Raw genomic sequence first — 17,372 nt, forward strand, 5'->3', positions numbered from 1 at the left:
TTTTAACCAAAGTATGTTATAGACTTTTCATTAAGACCCTAAAGAATCATATCAACTTGTGGAAAATGGACATCCGATGACCCCTTTAAAGGATAAGTTGACTTCCAGAATAAAAATGTCCTGATAATACTCACCCCCATGTGATCCAAGATGTTCATGTCTTTCTTTCCTCAGTCGCAAAGAAATTAAGGTTTTTGAGGAAAACATTTTCTCCATATAGTGGACCTCTAATGGGAGCCAATGGGTTGAAGGTCCAAACTGCAGTTTCAATTTAGCTTTAAGCGGCTCTACATCAGGGGTTTTCAACCTTTTAGGACATGTGCCCCCCCACGTTTGTCTAATTTCACTCACCCCCCACCTTCCAACAACCCCCCACCCCCTTTTTTTTTCTTTTGCTCTTTTTGATTAACATTATTTACATAAGAAATGCACGGATCCGTTATACTGATGTACATTTGATATTTTCTTTACTGTTTACATTCACTTAAAACAACCGACTGTGCTTACAAGGATACTTGTCAAGACAGCCATTGGTATTCACCTGCTGTCTGGGAAGGCTATCTGTTTGTGCACTTCAGATGTGTGCTGGGTGCACATAGAAACGCTATCACAGTGAGTGAGTACCGCATTGAGATGTCTTGGGCTTAAATGGCTTAAAATTACTTTAATGTTTAAACTGACAAAACTTAAAACACGTGAGAATGAAAAACTTTCTCGAGGAAACAGCACTGGCCTGATCGTTAAGATAGTTTTGGGGGGCTAAGGTGACAGATAGGGGGGCTGAAACCCACCTAAAAAGGGTTTAGAACCGCCCCTGGTATAGCGTGCGTAATTATACTGAAACATAAATATATAGCCAGTTTACCTGATTGAATGTGATGGCTGAGCCTGTTTCTGAGATAACAACATGCCAATCCGTGGTTGGATTTCTGACTCGGCTAATCATAAATCATCTTACACTGTCAATAAGCGTGACCAGGGTTGCCAGGTTTTCACAACAAAACCCGCCTAATTGCTAACTTACTCAAAACTAGCCCAAAACTACAAAACGCGGCAAGTGTTAAAGTAGCCCAAATCCACGGATAAACCGCGGACTTGGCAACACTGACTCGAGACAACTCTGCTCTAACTGTCGACTAGCAGTGGGAGTCAGATTGCCCCCTAGTGGATGGCTAAAGATTTGTTAACTCCTATTCATATATTTTCAAGGGAACGTCTCTGAATTAACTGATGCTCGTGCCCCCCCTTGACAGGTGCTGGCGCCCCCCAACGACATCGGATGATTTTGAATTTGGAGGAGAAAATGAAATGGAGTTTATCGTCCTAGCCTACTTTTTTGAACCAAAGTACACAGACGAAGAATTAACCACACGTTACTTTTCCAACATGAAGTCATAGACGCACATTGCAGAGCTAGTGCAAGACGAGCATTTGTGGTTAAAAAGTATAAAAAATTGTTGTTGTTTTAAGAAAATTACCAATCGTTTTGCTAGATAAGACCCTTAATCCTTGGCTGGGATCGTGTAGAGCTCTTCGAAGCTGCATTGAAACTGCTATTTGAACCTTCAACCCGTTGATCCCCATTGAAGTCCACATGGAGAAAATCCTGAAATGTTTTCCTCAAAAACTTTAATTTCTTTTTTTACCGAAGAAAGAAAGATATGAACATCTTGGATCACATGGGAGTGAGTAAATTATCAGGAATGTTTTTTTTTGTTGTTTTTTTTATGGAAGTGAACTAATCATTTAAACACTGAAAAAATAAACAGTTAGCAAGCAGATATACACATATACTGTTGAATGTGTATTATTTCTGTAAATGCGTGTCATACACAATGCAGATTTTCGAGAAAATGAACATCCTTTACCACTAAACTCCAAAGTACCTGCCTCCGAGTGACATGTATCAAGTAGCAAGTTGTGGTTTGCCAATGTGTCTTCAGTCTTGTTAAAGTTTTCTGTACTATTTCCTTTCCCAACTGTGGAAGTAGCTGGAATTTAAATTCATTTTAAAAATGTATGCAGCGCTTTCATTCACAACTAGCTACAAGCTAAGCTCAACGCTAATGGCGTTGATCTTAAAAAGTAACAAACCTACAATATGTGAAGCCCAAACTTCCTGTTTCAACAGGGAATATGTCAACACAGGAAAGACAACTGCACACATTAAACTATTTCACCTTTTAACCCTTGTGAAAAAGATGCACACTTCTGCATACTTAGCACAAAGTACTTTTTACAGAAATAATACACTTTAAAAGAATGTACTTAAGTGCAAACTTAATGTTATACGTTTAAGTGCATGTTAATTACAATGCATTATAGTTTGAATTTACATTAAATGCAGTTACTTGAACTTTACTGTTTTTTGACCCACTTAAGTATCTTAAGTACACCTTTTTATGTAATTTCATAATGACTTCTATTGTTCTTTGAAATATGGTTAAAGAGAACTGCTGAATGTACTGACAAGCATTTGTGATAAACTAAAATATATTTTAATGTCATTTGTATTGAAACATCTGTGTCTTGTATTTAAATGTATTTGTAATTAATTACACATTTGTGATGATAAAGTTGCCATTTCAAATAACACACTAAAGGTTAAAACTATAATCAAGTACTTTACATCTGCTTTAGTTTGTTAGTGAGCAGAGCATAATAATTGTACTTCTATAAAGAATGAAAAAATAATATTGAAACATTTATTTAATATGCGATTTCACATTAATATAAAGTGCACTTGAGTGTGCTGAAGCGTGTTAAGAAATAGTCATGAAAGTGGTCTCTCCTCATGTACACTTAAGTGTCCTTTAATTAATTAATATATCATCTACAAGTACAGTTTTTTAAACTCAAGATTTGAAGTACACTATAAGTGCATACTTAATACAATTAAGTGCAGTTCTTTTTCACAAGGGAAAACAGAAGTGAGGCCGCCTTGACTATTTGAAGGGCAGTTGAGTTTGTATGTAGTGGAATTTCTTCACATAATTCCCCAGACTTCCATGCACTTGGAGATCATAAAACACTAACCAGTCCTCAGCGTTCAGTTCCATGCTGGGTTTTGGCCTTTCACATTCAATTGCTATTTCAGACTCTGTATTTAATCTAATTGTCACAAGCTATTTAGTTTGTATGCATACATCACACAATAGTATTTCTGTAAAAAAATATGCACAGAATAAAACAGCAAAAGGTCATTTACAAAGAGGTTATGACAGAGACAAGAATTCGTTTTCCCTCTCAAACCCGTAGGACTTAAGTCTTGTGTGATTTACAGCGAGGGCTCTCAGATTTCTCCTCTCTGATTATTATGGAACATTATATCATATTGCACTGTCATTTTAATCCAAGCCTTCTATTTGGAAAACGTATTTTTACCACATTGTCATTTTTATTAGATAAAAGGCTTTAATGCATTTTCCAGAACCTCTTCTCGAGGTTCATCCTCTTTTTGGCTAATGCTTCTGTAGATAATATTTCTTTTAAATATAGCATATACAATAGGCCTTTAGGCCTCATTCATGGAGCACACAAGCAGAACAAATTTGTATATAAATGGTTTGTAAATCCATTGTGATGTAAATTGTTGCATTTATTCATTGAAACAATTCGTTCCCCTAGTGTTTCATGAATGAGGCTCTACATTTTGAATGGAAAACTAGTGTACTGCTTACTGCATACTGAGCAGTGTACACTGAATACTGCCTACTATTTTTTATAACTAGCATCTGAAGCAGATGCATTATGCATTTTTTAATTCTAAACATTAAGATTCACGACATATTGTTCAATTCAGCTCTGTATGAAAAAATGTGTAAAAATGTTTTTGCATTTGATCAAGAATGAATCATGAATAAGATTATGTGGCTAACACTACTTATGATTTCACACCTACACTTTAAGAAAATGTACGCGTGCTATGGAAATAATATACATATAATTGCAATTAAATAAAAATGTAATTTTAAGTTAAATGCAGTTAGCTTTAGAGTGAGTTTTTGACCCACTTAAGTAGGACAGTATATCTTTATATGTAATGACATAATTAATTCTATTGTCTTTGAAATATAATTAAAGTGTACTGCCAAATGTACAGACAAGCATTTATGGTAAACTAAAATTTCTATAGAAACTCGTATGTTATGATAAGGTTTCAATTTAGTAAATCTAAACTATATAATATCAAATAACACACTACAGTTAAAATTATAATCAAATACTTTACATGTGCTTTAGCTGTGATAAAAATAAGTACACTTATTTGAAGCATTACAAAATATATTAAAAGACATTAAAACATAATGATTTAAGATGCCTACTTTTAAGTAAAACTTTTATTTTGACATTGCTACAGAGTGCACTTTTTAAAAGTGTGTCATTACTTAAGTGACCTTTTATTTAATTAATACGATTTTATTTGCACGATTTTCATTTTTTCTTTAAATATGCTTTTAAGATTTGAAGTACACTATTAGTGCACATTCGATATAATTAAGCGTACTTCTTTTTCATTAGGGTAGACCCTAATGCATTGCTCATTTAGTAAATATACTAGGTAATCTGGCTATTCCAATCCATGAGTGAAGCGATTTTTACACTGGCTGTACAGAATACATACTACATGCTGTAGAAACAGCCCAAATAGTATGGTAGTATGCTATTCTAACATTCTAACAATGCTAGTTATAAATAATATACTGTCGATCCTTCCCACTTTTTCTGTATGAAGTCAATTTTCAGTTCCTGTATTCAAGTTTAGAAATGCTCACTGGACAAAACACTCGCTCAGTGTTCAGTGCTAAAAAATACTCACTATATGTTCTGAGGTGCTATAAGGACATTCACTTTGGCATTCATAATCAAGATGTATGTTGTTCTTGTCTGTGTGTGAAGGTCTTGCTGGTGGGTGTCCTTTGGGCCGAGGCGTAGTGTTTGTACTGGAGGAAGCGCCACGTGCAGATGCCACAGAGCTCCTATTGATTTGCCCTCATCAGGGCCAGGCTTCTGTGGGGGGCGCGCGTGTCTGAAGTCAACACATTCCCAGCATTCCTCCACTTCCCCTGCAGGAGAGATGTCACTGGCCCACAGAGCACCAATCACTCGCTTTGTTCGCTTGCCCATCTCCTCTCTCTCGGGACCCTCGGCTCCTTCTCTGGCCCTCTTGCTGCCAAGTCGCCTCGCTATTTGCTGTTACTGCAAATATCTTGACCGCTCGATGTTTATTCGGTCCACCCCAAGGATGTCCTCAATGAATAGTTTCCCGTATTCTCATAATGCGTATGGTTGGATGTACATTTTAACATTACTTGGACCAGAATAATTAATTGTGATTATAGCATTTAGGTGCCAGGAAACTGTGTCTGTTGTCAGCACTAACCTCAACCTTAGAGTGAACTGGGCGAGCAACAATAGCTATAGTCAGGGGCATACACAGTTTGACGTGGCAAAATATACAGCTTTGCTCATGAATATTAACTATGTGTCATTTGCCTTCTGATTTGCTGAGCTTGGAAGTTATATTTACGTACTTTCCTTGGTGTTGATTGTTCAGCTGCAAAACAAATACGTATTAATAGACCAAAAGTCTGGAAAACATTGGTTGAAAACCAAAGGCTTCTGCTTGGCCTTGAAATGGTCAGTTTATGCCAAGGGATCAAGGTTTGGCTGGTTAGCATTTCATTAGCCTACATTATAGCTGTTTATATGTTTTACCAGTGAAACATTTTTAAAGGACTTTTGAAAGCTTGAAATTGGCATATTTTGCCTGTCTACGACCCTTTACCTTACAAGGGACCAGTGTTGTCTTCTATTGTTTAAAGTCAAAAAAATACTTTAAAATATCTTGTTTTGTGGAAATGGCATTTCTGAGGGTTCCTGCACCAGACGACCGAAGTCAAGTTTCATTGATTTGCATAGGAATGCTAACAGATAGCTTTCTCCAGGTATTTTCTTTACAAAGTGGTGAAGCAAAATAAAACTCTTAAAAAAAAAATGTTCTCTAAGAAGAAATGAAGAAACAGTTATAGGCTAATAGTCCCTATACTCCTGGTTACAGTCAGATTTATGGAGGAGCAATATTGTCTCTTCGGAACACTTTGATTAAACCGCTCGATTCGTATGGATTATTATTATTTTTTAATGTAGGGAGGTGCGCTACGACTCATTTCATTGTCGTTTAAATGGAAATTTTGTAACCGACTAGTAGGGATGGGCGATATGGGCTTAAAAATATATCACGATATTTCTGGTATTTATTACAATAACGATATCAATGACGATAATTCAGGGAATCCTGTTTCTTTTAAGAAAAGTATTATCTTTCCTATTTTTACCCAAAATAGGGTGAGCATTAACCTCCTGAGACCCTGCATCCTCATATGAGGACATTATATTTTAGTGAATTTCTCTGAGACTATACATGCCACAGTCTGGATGTCCTGTACAGAGCACATTCAGGGCTTTTCAGAGATACTAAATGTTTGGATGTTTCACCATGACCACCCCCTCTCCTTGGTCTTCAAAAATGTCTGATATTAATTTAGTGACACTCTTATGGAAATATGATAATATTTTGTAATTGTCATTTAAATCGGACAAATTTTTAAACTGTGTGTCATAAATCAACATCTCAGGAAAATGTTATGGGGTTTCAAATCAAAATATGACTTTTTGTTATGAAACAGGACGTTGATGTCATACATGTCCTCATATGTGGACTCCGGGACTAAAAGCATGTTTATTATGCATTTTGAGAGACACAATAAATGAACAGGGAAATAAAATATATTTCAATATTCCTTTGAAATATTATATATTATTATGAAAATCTTCTCAATTATTACTCTCAATATTACACTTATTTTTTTCATTACATGTTGCCCCAAAAACACGTTAATATGCAAATTAGATTTAGTTTATAGATACATTATATATAATGAGAAAACCTGTTTGTGGCCATTTTACACACATTTTGCATGAAGAAAAATGGTATATCAAATCATTCTGTTATAACATAGTTGAGAATTATCTTCATACAAAGTTTGGTAAAAAAAAATCTTGAAAACTAAAAATGTATTGGGGGGGTAATGTTTTTGCCTATGCATGCTCATTCATGTCTTTTTTTTTTTTTTAAAGAAATTGAATCCCGATGTCCTCTACCAAGGACGTAGCATAACTTATGAATGAAATATAATTTTTTTTTTGTTGACATTTTTTTGAATGCTCTAAACAATGTAATGACATCAAAAAATAAAAAAATGTTTCCTAAAATGTTTTGCCGGGTCTTAATGAGGTTGATGAGTTCACACGTAATGTAAAGACTGTTTAATTCATACTGGAAGCCGGAGGGCGCTCTTGCACAGAAACTCCACATATCCATAGCAGAAGAAATACTACTGACGATGCTCCAGGAAGGTATCCAGTTATCGCTGAATAAAACGCACAACGAAGGTAGAGACATTTTAACTGATGAAACTTGAATATGAAAATATACGGTTTATCTGTGTTCTTCAATCTTGGGTATTTTTTATAAGGAAAGTATATTTATAATGCAATGTTAATCGACATGGCCTTTATCACTGTATATAATACTATCATTCTGTAATATGAAACCACGTCTGGTCACAAAAAGAAGTTATTTCAAACACTCGACTATGTCATTAAGTTAATTTGGAGAAAAAGCATGTCCATAAATTATATCTCTGTTGCACAACAGTTTTGCAAACAGACTCATACACATGCAAAACTGTATCGCACACGTGCTACTGTAGTACATTTATGCAGAGCGATTTTTTGTGCACTGTACAGCCGTGACCAAACCAGTTACAGCTCGAGCTCCTCATTTAGCGATATAGGCTACTCCTCAATTTCACGTCCGCTTTCCGTGATGTCGCTCCGCACTGTCGCACACAGAAATATGTCAACAACTAGACTTTATCGTTATTATCGCAGGAAGACTAATTCTTATCGTGGGGAGAATTTTTACCGGTATATCGCTAACGATAAGATATCGCCCATCCCTACCGACTAGTTGATTAGTCTAAATATAAGAAACACTCAGAAGACAATCAAAACATTGTGTGTATATGCGATCCATGTAGAATACTTAAACTATGAATCAAACAGTCAAATAATTCCATATACCTTATCTGAATTGTTCTTATTTTCCATCAAATGGTTAAAATGTACAACACTGACGGCAACAAATGCAGGAGACGGGATGAATGAAAATGCAGATTCACTCTCTATAGGTGGACAAGAGGGTGGCGCTTTTGTACAGCGGTTATCGTAGTTATCCCTGTAAACAAAGCAGCGCTGCGCATATAAACTCTATTTTATTAGGCGTTATTCAGAGATAACATGAAAAATGGAAACAAAAGCTTTTTGAAGTTAGTTTCATTCATAATGTTTTCCAAACTTCCAATGTCGACTAGCAGCAGCATTTTCGTTAATCAATTAGTCGACTAGTCTCGCACAATCCTTACCAAAAAGTAGTATACTTCAAGTTTATTTTATTAAGTATACTTAAGTAAAGTTCAAATATATTTTTAAGTATACTTTATGTAGCAAGTATACAAATATCAGTGTACTAGTAGTATACTTGTAAGTGTACTATTTCAATACTCCTTGGGACTAAATTGGCCCACTTTCTAGTATATAAAAGTATACTTTTAAGTATACTTTAAGTATAACAGTAGTAAACTTTAAGTACACAACTAGTTTACAACAATATTTTTTAGCTTGTACTGCAACTATACTAAAAGTGAACTTACATGAATACTGATAGTTTTCTAATTAAATACTTGTAGTAGCATTTTTAGTACACTTTGAAGTATAGTCTCAGTAAACTACTAGTTTAGTAGTTTTATACTGCAAGTATACTCGTAAGTTTTCTTTAAGTGAACTTTACATCATACTTTAAGTATACTACTATGTCCCTATTTAGGTTTGTATATCCTCCTGAGAACGAGAAATAAAAAGCTTTGTGAATTTAGTATTTTTTCATGTCATTACATTGTTTAGAGCATAAGAAAAAAATGGTAAAATAAAATTTTTGAAAAATTATATTTTATTCATAAGTTATGCTATGTCCGCTGTAGAGGACAACAGGACTCAGTTTTTCTAAAAATAAAATGACAAGAGTAGACATGAAAAGGCAAAAACAATGGGATTTCTTTAAAAATCTCAAATCAATTTTTAGGTTTCAGGATTTTTTTATAAGTAACTTTGTTTAAGGATGGTTCTCAACTATGTTATAAAACATATAACAAAATGATTTGATATACCATTTTGCTTTATGCAATATGTGTGAAATAATTCCATAAATGGATTCAGAACGATAATCAAAACGTAGATAGAGTCGATCAACACCCCAAAGCTTGACAGCCATTATTACCTCTTCATTGGTCGACATTACATCAACTTTACACAGTTTTGATGCTGTTTTATGTCTGATGATCGTGTTAGAATACATGTGGAAGCGTCTGTTGTTTCGGTTTCTTTTTCACTTGTGTTTTTTGGAAATTCTGTACAGAAGATGTGTACTAGCGCCCCCTACAGTATACCAATGAAAACACGGATTCTAGGAACACAAGTATAGCTGAAATATATTTAGACTTTTTCTAAGTAGGCTATAAGTCAAGTATACTTAAATGTAATTTTAAGTATATTTCTGAGAAGTACACAAAGCCCATTTCTGAGAAGTACATAAAAAGTAGACTAAAAGTATACTTTCCTATTTTTTTGTTTAAAAGAAGTATACTAATAGCACACTTGAATAAACTTCTTTTTCATAAGGGAACCCTACTTTATGACGTCTTTATTAACTTTTTGAAGTGTCAAAGTTGTGGTCAAATGGACTTTCAGTGGAGGTACTGAAATCTCTCAAGTTTCACTAAAAATACATTTTACAGTCTTACGAGTTTGAAGAAAGAAATGTTTAGCCATGCAAAACACTGCAGATATGTATTAATAAAACATAAATATATGTAGTGAACCAACAATCTGGAAAACAGTGGTTGTACAGTACAACCGGTTGGCAAAGGTTTCTGCTTGGTCTTAAAGTTGTCGGTTTATGCCAAAATGTAATGAAATGTCTCTGTCATTGTCCACACTTCAAAAATACATCATAAAAGTAATCCATATGAATCAAGCGGGATAATCGAAGTGTTCCTGACTGAGTGCCTCCCTGTTAATAATGGCAGAATTGTACATTTTGGGTGAACCATTTCTAATCTAATACCTCAAAATTTTCAGCTGAGTCCAAGTAAACAGATAAGCTTGGTTTTGGGGAAGGTTGTTCTGCAAGACACAGCAACTTTATCATTGTGACTGGGGCATAGGTCCACTTCCTCAGTTTATATATGAGTCTACATCAACAACTAAACAGTAGCAATGTGGCATCAGGGTCAGCATCTAGTTCCAGAGGGAACATCTTATCCATAAACCCCAAACATACTTCACAATGCGGTCGGGACGCACTTGGACAGAATGACGCCAGCAAGACACTCAAAGGGCCGGTGCAAATGGACAACCACACTTCTTTTTCTTTCTTTTCCCTTTCACCTCGTAGGAGCTCGGAGCGAGGGTTTGCTGCGCTGCAGCGTTGTCATGGGAACACTGTTTGCATTTCCCAGTGAGCGATTCCAGAGCTGCTGCCATTGGACTGGAATTCAGACTCTCCATTGAGTGCAAATCAGCCTGCAAAAGCAATTATCTATTTGTGGCCACTGACTGAGAGACATTATGGGTGTGTTTCTGTCAAATGTAAAGTAGAACGAGATGGAGCAAAGCAAAACTCCAACGAGAACCAAAAGTTTTTGCGACAACTTCTTGTCTGTATGTTGAAATAGATGATCTGAAAGTGAGGCATGAGCATCAGGAATGCTCAGATTTATAGTCTACATGGCCCGCTCCTCCATTTTGTGTGGCATCACAGGGCTCTATTGAAGCCGTCTCGCTCTCTCAGACCGGCCCAGCTTACACAAAGAGCCCTTTCACTCTGACCTTGACTGAGCGCCTCCCTGGGCACCGCAGCAACCTATGGAGAGGAATCCACTCCAGTCTGCTTCCAGTGAATGATAACTCTCCTGTATGGCTGGAAAACCAGAAGTAATGCATTTCATGTGGAGCTGGACCAATAGACCAACCACCAACACCAGCGTGAAAGCCAGATATTTCTCGGAGGGAGTCCAGGCGGAAGTGAATCCGCACACAATGCTCAATGGATAAGGCTTGTTATGCATCATGTTCTTGATTTAATAATAATGGGAGAAGAGGAGGTTGGTTGGTTAGTTAATCACAAACATGAGGCCGCTACAATGACAGAGGCGTTTTGTTAGAGAAGGGAGTATTTATGAAATGTTTACAAATGTTTTATATTTACAGTTGACATAATTAATAAAAATAATTTTCATTAAATAATATTTAGTACTACCCTTAATGGACCGTTTTCACCAACTTTGACAATGAATTTCCAGAGTTCTTAACATCATTAACTACATAAAAGCAAAGTTTTTTTTAATGTTTTGAACATTAATAACACCTTGATGCGAGTTTTAAAGAGTTTCAAAGAAACTCTTCTGTGGATTTTTTTTTTTTTCTGGAGCAAATAGGAACACAAAAACTAAAAACAAAAATTGTATTTGTTATAGTTTCCGTTCACCACTATGACAACAAAATGGGTCCATTAGCAGGATGATTGGTATAAATTGTACTAATTTGGTCTTCTGGGAAAATATCTTATGTAGCTCCTGAAGGGCAGTACTTATAAAAAAAAAAAAAAAAGTAGTTTCCCGGATCATCCTGTTCAAAAGTTTTCTCTTAATGCACCGTGTTTACTTCGTGCATTAGTGAATGTTTGCAGCTTTTGTAATAGTTGTGTATAAGTCCCTCAGTTGTCCTCAGTGTGAAAAAATGGATCTCAAAACCATAGTCATTGTTGATAATGGGTGCTGGAAAAAATGCTGGAAACCCAAAGAATGTGCAGGACCTGAAGGATTTCTCTGAAGAACAGTGGGCAATTTGAACTCCTCAGGAAAAACAAAAGACTCATGAACAACTATCCAAAAACAACAGCATTATGTATTAACCATATACACTCCCCTCCAAAAGTATTGGAACAGTGAGGTCAATTCTTTTATTTTTGCTGTTGACATCAAAAGATGAATATGAGACAAGAGATCAACATTTCAGCTTTTATTTCCAGGTATTTTCATCTGGATCTGACAAACACAACTTAGAAGATAGCACCTTTTGTTTGAACCCACCCATTGCTCATGCGACCAAAAGTATTGGCACATGTGACTGACAGGTGTGTTTTGTTGCCCTGGTGTGCCCTATTATATTGATTATTCAAACAATAAATAGCACTGAATGTCTGCGCTCCGTTTCAGATTTTGCCTGTGCAGACTGCATTTATAGTTGGACGTGTAACCAGCATGAAAACCAGAGAGCTGTCTATTGGTGAAAAACAAGCAATTGTGAAGCTGAGAGAAGATGGAGAATCAATCAGAGCCATTGCACAAACATTGGCCCAAGCCAGTACAACCATTTGGAATGTCCTGAGGAAGAAAGAAACAACTGGTGTACGAAGTAACAGACCTCGAACAGGTAGACCAAGGAAAACATCAGCAGTTGACGACAGAAACATTGTGACCGCTGTAAAGAAAGACCTTAAAACAACTGTTAGTGACATCAGCAACAACCTCCAGAGGGCAGGAGTGAAGGTATCACAATCTACTGTTTGCAGAAGACTTCATGAACAAAAGTACAGAGGTTACACTAGAAGATGCAAACCACTCATTAGCAAGAAGAATAGGAGACGAGCCTCAAAAATTCTGGGACAAAGTTTATGGACTGATGAGACAAAGATTAACTTTTACCAAAGTGATGGAAAGGCTAAAGTTTGGAGAAAAAAGGATCTGCTCATGATCCCAAACATACAAGCTCATCTGAAACAAAGTGGAAGTAATGTCATGGCTTGGGCTTGCATCGCTTCTTCTGGGACAGGCTCATTAATCCTAATTGATGATGTAACGCATGACGGCAACAGCAAAATGAACTCAGAAGTCTACAGAAGCATTTTGTCTGCCAATAGAAAGATGCAACCAAACTGATCGGGAGATCCTTCATCATGCAGCAAGATAATGACCCAAAACATAGTGCCAAAGCAACCAAGGAGTTCATCAGGGGCAAGAAGTGGAAGGTTTTAGACTGCCCAAGTCAATCTCCATGACGACAGAAACATTGTGACCGCTGTAAAGAAAGACCTTAAAACAACTGTTAGTGACATCAGCAACAACCTCCAGAGGGCAGGAGTGAAGGTATCACAATCTACTGTTTGCAGAAGACTTCATGAACAAAAGTACAGAGGTTACACTAGAAGATGCAAACCACTCATTAGCAAGAAGAATAGGAGACGAGTCTAAAAAATTCTGGACAAAGTTTTATGGACTGATGAGACAAAGACTAACCTTTACCAAAGTGATGGAAAGGCTAAAGTTTGTAAAAAAGGATCTGCTCATGATCCCAAACATACAAGCTCATCTGAAACAAAGTGGAAGTAATGTCATGGCTTGGGCTTGCATCGCTTCTTCTGGGACAGGCTCATTAATCCTAATTGATGATGTAACGCATGACGGCAACAGCAAAATGAACTCAGAAGTCTACAGAAGCATTTTGTCTGCCAATAGAAAGATGCAACCAAACTGATCGGGAGATCCTTCATCATGCAGCAAGATAATGACCCAAAACATAGTGCCAAAGCAACCAAGGAGTTCATCAGGGGCAAGAAGTGGAAGGTTTTAGACTGCCCAAGTCAATCTCCAGACTTAACCCCTATAGAGTATGCATTTTACCTGCTAAAGAAGAGACTGAAGGGAGTAACCCCCCAAAACTAAAAGAGGCTGCGGTGAAAGCCTGGAGAAGCATCACAAAAGAAGAATGCAAAGGTTTGGTGATGCAACAGGCTTGATGCAGTTATAGCAAGCAAAGGATTTGCAACTAAATATTAAGTCTTATTCACTTTAATCTAGTTTAAGTCAATCTGTTCCAATACTTTTGGTCACATGAGCAATGGGTTTATTGCAAGCAAAGGATTTGCAACTAAATATGAAGTCTTATTCACTTTCATCTAGTTTGAGTCAATCTGTTCCAATACTTTTGGTCACATGAGCAATGGGTCGGTTCAAACAAAAGGTGCTATCTTCTAAGATGTGTTTATCAGATCCACATGTGAATACCTGGAAATAAAAGCTGAAATGTTGATCTCTTGTCTCATATTCATCTTTTGATGTCAACCCCAAATATTTGCAGTCTACAGCAAAAATGAAGGAATTGGCCTCACTGTTCCAATATTTTTGGAGGGGAGTGTATACATTTTTGAATGAAGTACAGTAATTGCCATCAATTCAGCTATTATTTTGTCTTGCGGATTATGTATAAACATCTATTATGTAAAATGATTTTGCAGGGTAATACTAAACGAAAAACAAATTATTCCTCTTATTTTTGTTATTATTATAACATTTTGTAGATTCTGCAAAGTGTATATAAGTTTATGACCAACTGCACCTTGTTGTGAAACTAATACCTCAAATCATCAAGCATCATTATTACACCATTGCTCATACTGCTCAGGAATTTGAACAAACCAGGGATTAGTAAAATGTTTTTGGACTCTGAAAGTGCACAGTGGAAAACTCTTTGGTTTCATAGAAAATTATGGGAACAAAATATAACTAAACATTACTGGCCGGTTATTAACCAAGTTTCCGATCTGTAACACTTGAAAGGGATGTTATTCCTGTTTTCTAGTATGACTCTGACTTTCTGTGGAACACAAAATAGATATTTAGAAAAATGCCAGTTTCGCCTTTGTGTTTCCCTGAAGTTTGAAACAACACGAGACATTTTTTTTTTCCCCCACTTAAACATATACCATATTCAGCACTTGCTTGTGTTACGGACATGAATGCTACCCTAAAAGTGTGTGGTTTGTAGAGGAGAGGTGTGATATTACTTTTCTAAGTAATCTGCCTTGTGAGAAAAACACCTCACACAGTTATATTAAATAATGATTCAAGTCATATCTAGAGACCAGAATATACTTCATACTTGGGGATGAGCTCTTGTGTGTTAAAACCCCAGTAAACAGTGACTATATAGAAGTAATAAAAAAATCATTTTTGGACCGTTCATAGATTAAGTATTTCACAATAGAGGGAAGTGGACTACACCATGACCTAAATTACATAAAAAAAAAAAAACAGGCACTGATTTGATTCCAAAGAGAGAAAAAAAAAAAGTCTTAATCCTTGGAAAGACACATTTGCAATTGAACAGCCTGAAGACAAAACACAGGCAGGAATTGCACTTTCAAATTTTCTTAAAAAATAAAAATTAAAAAGCAGGCTTTTTCATCAATATATTTCTGTCATAGAAACAACTGCAAAACTGTACATCAAGCTTTTTACAAAGCATTTGGGACTTCCATTTTAGAATGTTCTTTTCACATTTTTACACATTCATCAGCCAGATCTGCTACATTGTGAATATCAGTCTTAAGACATATCGGGAGAAATCGGCATTAGATTAGTTAATTCAAGTCCAACTTCGGTTGTTTTTGCGGATGTTTTAAGAGCAAGAGTCGCGTCTCAAGCAATGCTGGGACAGCAGGTTTCTGCATCAGTATTGCAGTCTATACGATTTAAACCCAATCTCTCTCTGCAGACACAAACAGAGACAGACAGCTGTTTGCAGGGTCACAGTTCCTCGCGACGGGGCGGACCGTGTGGTTTCCTGGAAAGAATTCAGTCTGTGTCCAAATGACATGGGTTGGTCCCTTGCTGCTGTGCGTCCTGATACACCCTAAGGAAGTCCTTGTACCGTGGAGCGCAGCTGAGCCAGGCCTCTCCGAATCGCACAGTCCCAGTGAAGAGGAACTCACCCTCCCCTGGTTTAACCCCACACTGCCTGGGCATCTTCACAAAGCCTGTCCAGCGTTTAGCCCGGCCGCCCCCTGACACAAACACTTGTGTCTTCTGTCTGTAAAGGCGACTGAGGGACACTGTGACAGAGGTCTGGTCCTCCTTCTCTGCCACACCAAGAACACTGCCCCGCGCCACTGTAGAGAGAAAAAATAAAACAATGTAAGAAAAACATAGTTGTTTTTTTTTCTCTCCATACTGACTGCATTATGGGATGTGCCTGGTCAAACAATGCTCAAAGAATGTATATGGGTTTCCCATTTTAATGTATAGCACAATGGGAATTTTCTCTTGACAATTTCTTAGAAAACACTTTATTTCAAGGACTAATTCTCACAATTAACTTGTTGCTTATGAGCATTCATATTACTACTGCATAATATTCTGCATAACCATATTTTAGATTCCTTAATCCTATCCCACACCCAAACTTAACAACTACCTTACTATTAATAAGCAGCAAATTAAGAGTTTATTGAAACAGTAGTTAATAGTTAGTTAATAGTGAGAATTGATCCCCATACTAAAGTGTGACCATTTCTTATTATGATTAATGTTTGATTCCAACATAAAACACAAACTATGTCTTTAAAAACATGTAACCAATAGGACCACGCCCCTATAAGATAGTAATAGGAATTTTAAGTATTTTTCAGGATTTAAAAAAAGTTTTCCATTCATTTAAAACAACGCAGGTAGAGTTTAGATAAATATTACATAATTTCAAAAATAACTATTTTCAGTGATATACTATTACTAATACTGGAGTGCTGATATGATGTGGATATATTTATATTAATAATTTCTTATTAGCAATTATCAAATTGTATTAATTAACAACATGAGTAAAGTTTGTAAGTTAACTTTGATGTTGGCTTGAGAAAGCCTAGTCTAATCTAAAATAGTTAGATTTAAGATGGATTTTGAAGAGCCTTGAGCCTTGACTAATAAACATTTTTTAATTTAATTCAACAGATTTGTTTTGGAGTTTTGATCATCCATTTAAGGAATACTGTAAGTAAGATTGTTTTCATTTTTAATCTCTAGACCAGGCATTTTTATTATTATTCTTCCACTGCCCTATATATCACATTTATAAACACAAATATCTGTTCTGTGTGAATGTTTATTCTTAAAATACTAAATGATAATAATAGGATTAAATCCATGAACAAGGCTGTCAGTAAAGTATGGAGCTAATAGGGCCAAATATTGGCTTATTGACTGGCTGGTGTGACTGTGGTCCATTTATCGGTCTGTAATATTCTTAAGCAGGGGTTAAATTGGGATTTGCTATGTGTGTGTGTGTGTGTGTGTGTGTGTTTTGCAAATATAATTTATTCTGAAGCAATATTCTCATTTTATTCAATATTTTATCCA

The 17,372-nt window shown here is 36.1% G+C and overlaps 1 protein-coding gene across 1 annotated transcript in view; it reads right to left on the reverse strand.

Annotated features, from left to right (window-relative positions):
- Nucleotides 1-15,305: 15,305 nt before the first annotated feature.
- Nucleotides 15,306-17,372, reverse strand: part of LOC107672492 (meteorin-like protein) — a 19,978-nt gene continuing 17,911 nt past the window's right edge. The window contains exon 4 of the mRNA XM_016465705.1: nucleotides 15,306-16,129. Within this exon, the coding sequence (XP_016321191.1) occupies nucleotides 15,816-16,129 (314 nt within the window). The 3' untranslated portion in view covers nucleotides 15,306-15,815. The remainder of the gene's footprint in view (nucleotides 16,130-17,372) is intronic.

Source organism: Sinocyclocheilus anshuiensis, unplaced genomic scaffold, assembly GCF_001515605.1.
Source record: "Sinocyclocheilus anshuiensis isolate Anshui unplaced genomic scaffold, SAMN03320099.WGS_v1.1 scaffold1430, whole genome shotgun sequence".
In the NCBI taxonomy this organism is placed as follows: Eukaryota; Metazoa; Chordata; class Actinopteri; order Cypriniformes; family Cyprinidae; genus Sinocyclocheilus; species Sinocyclocheilus anshuiensis.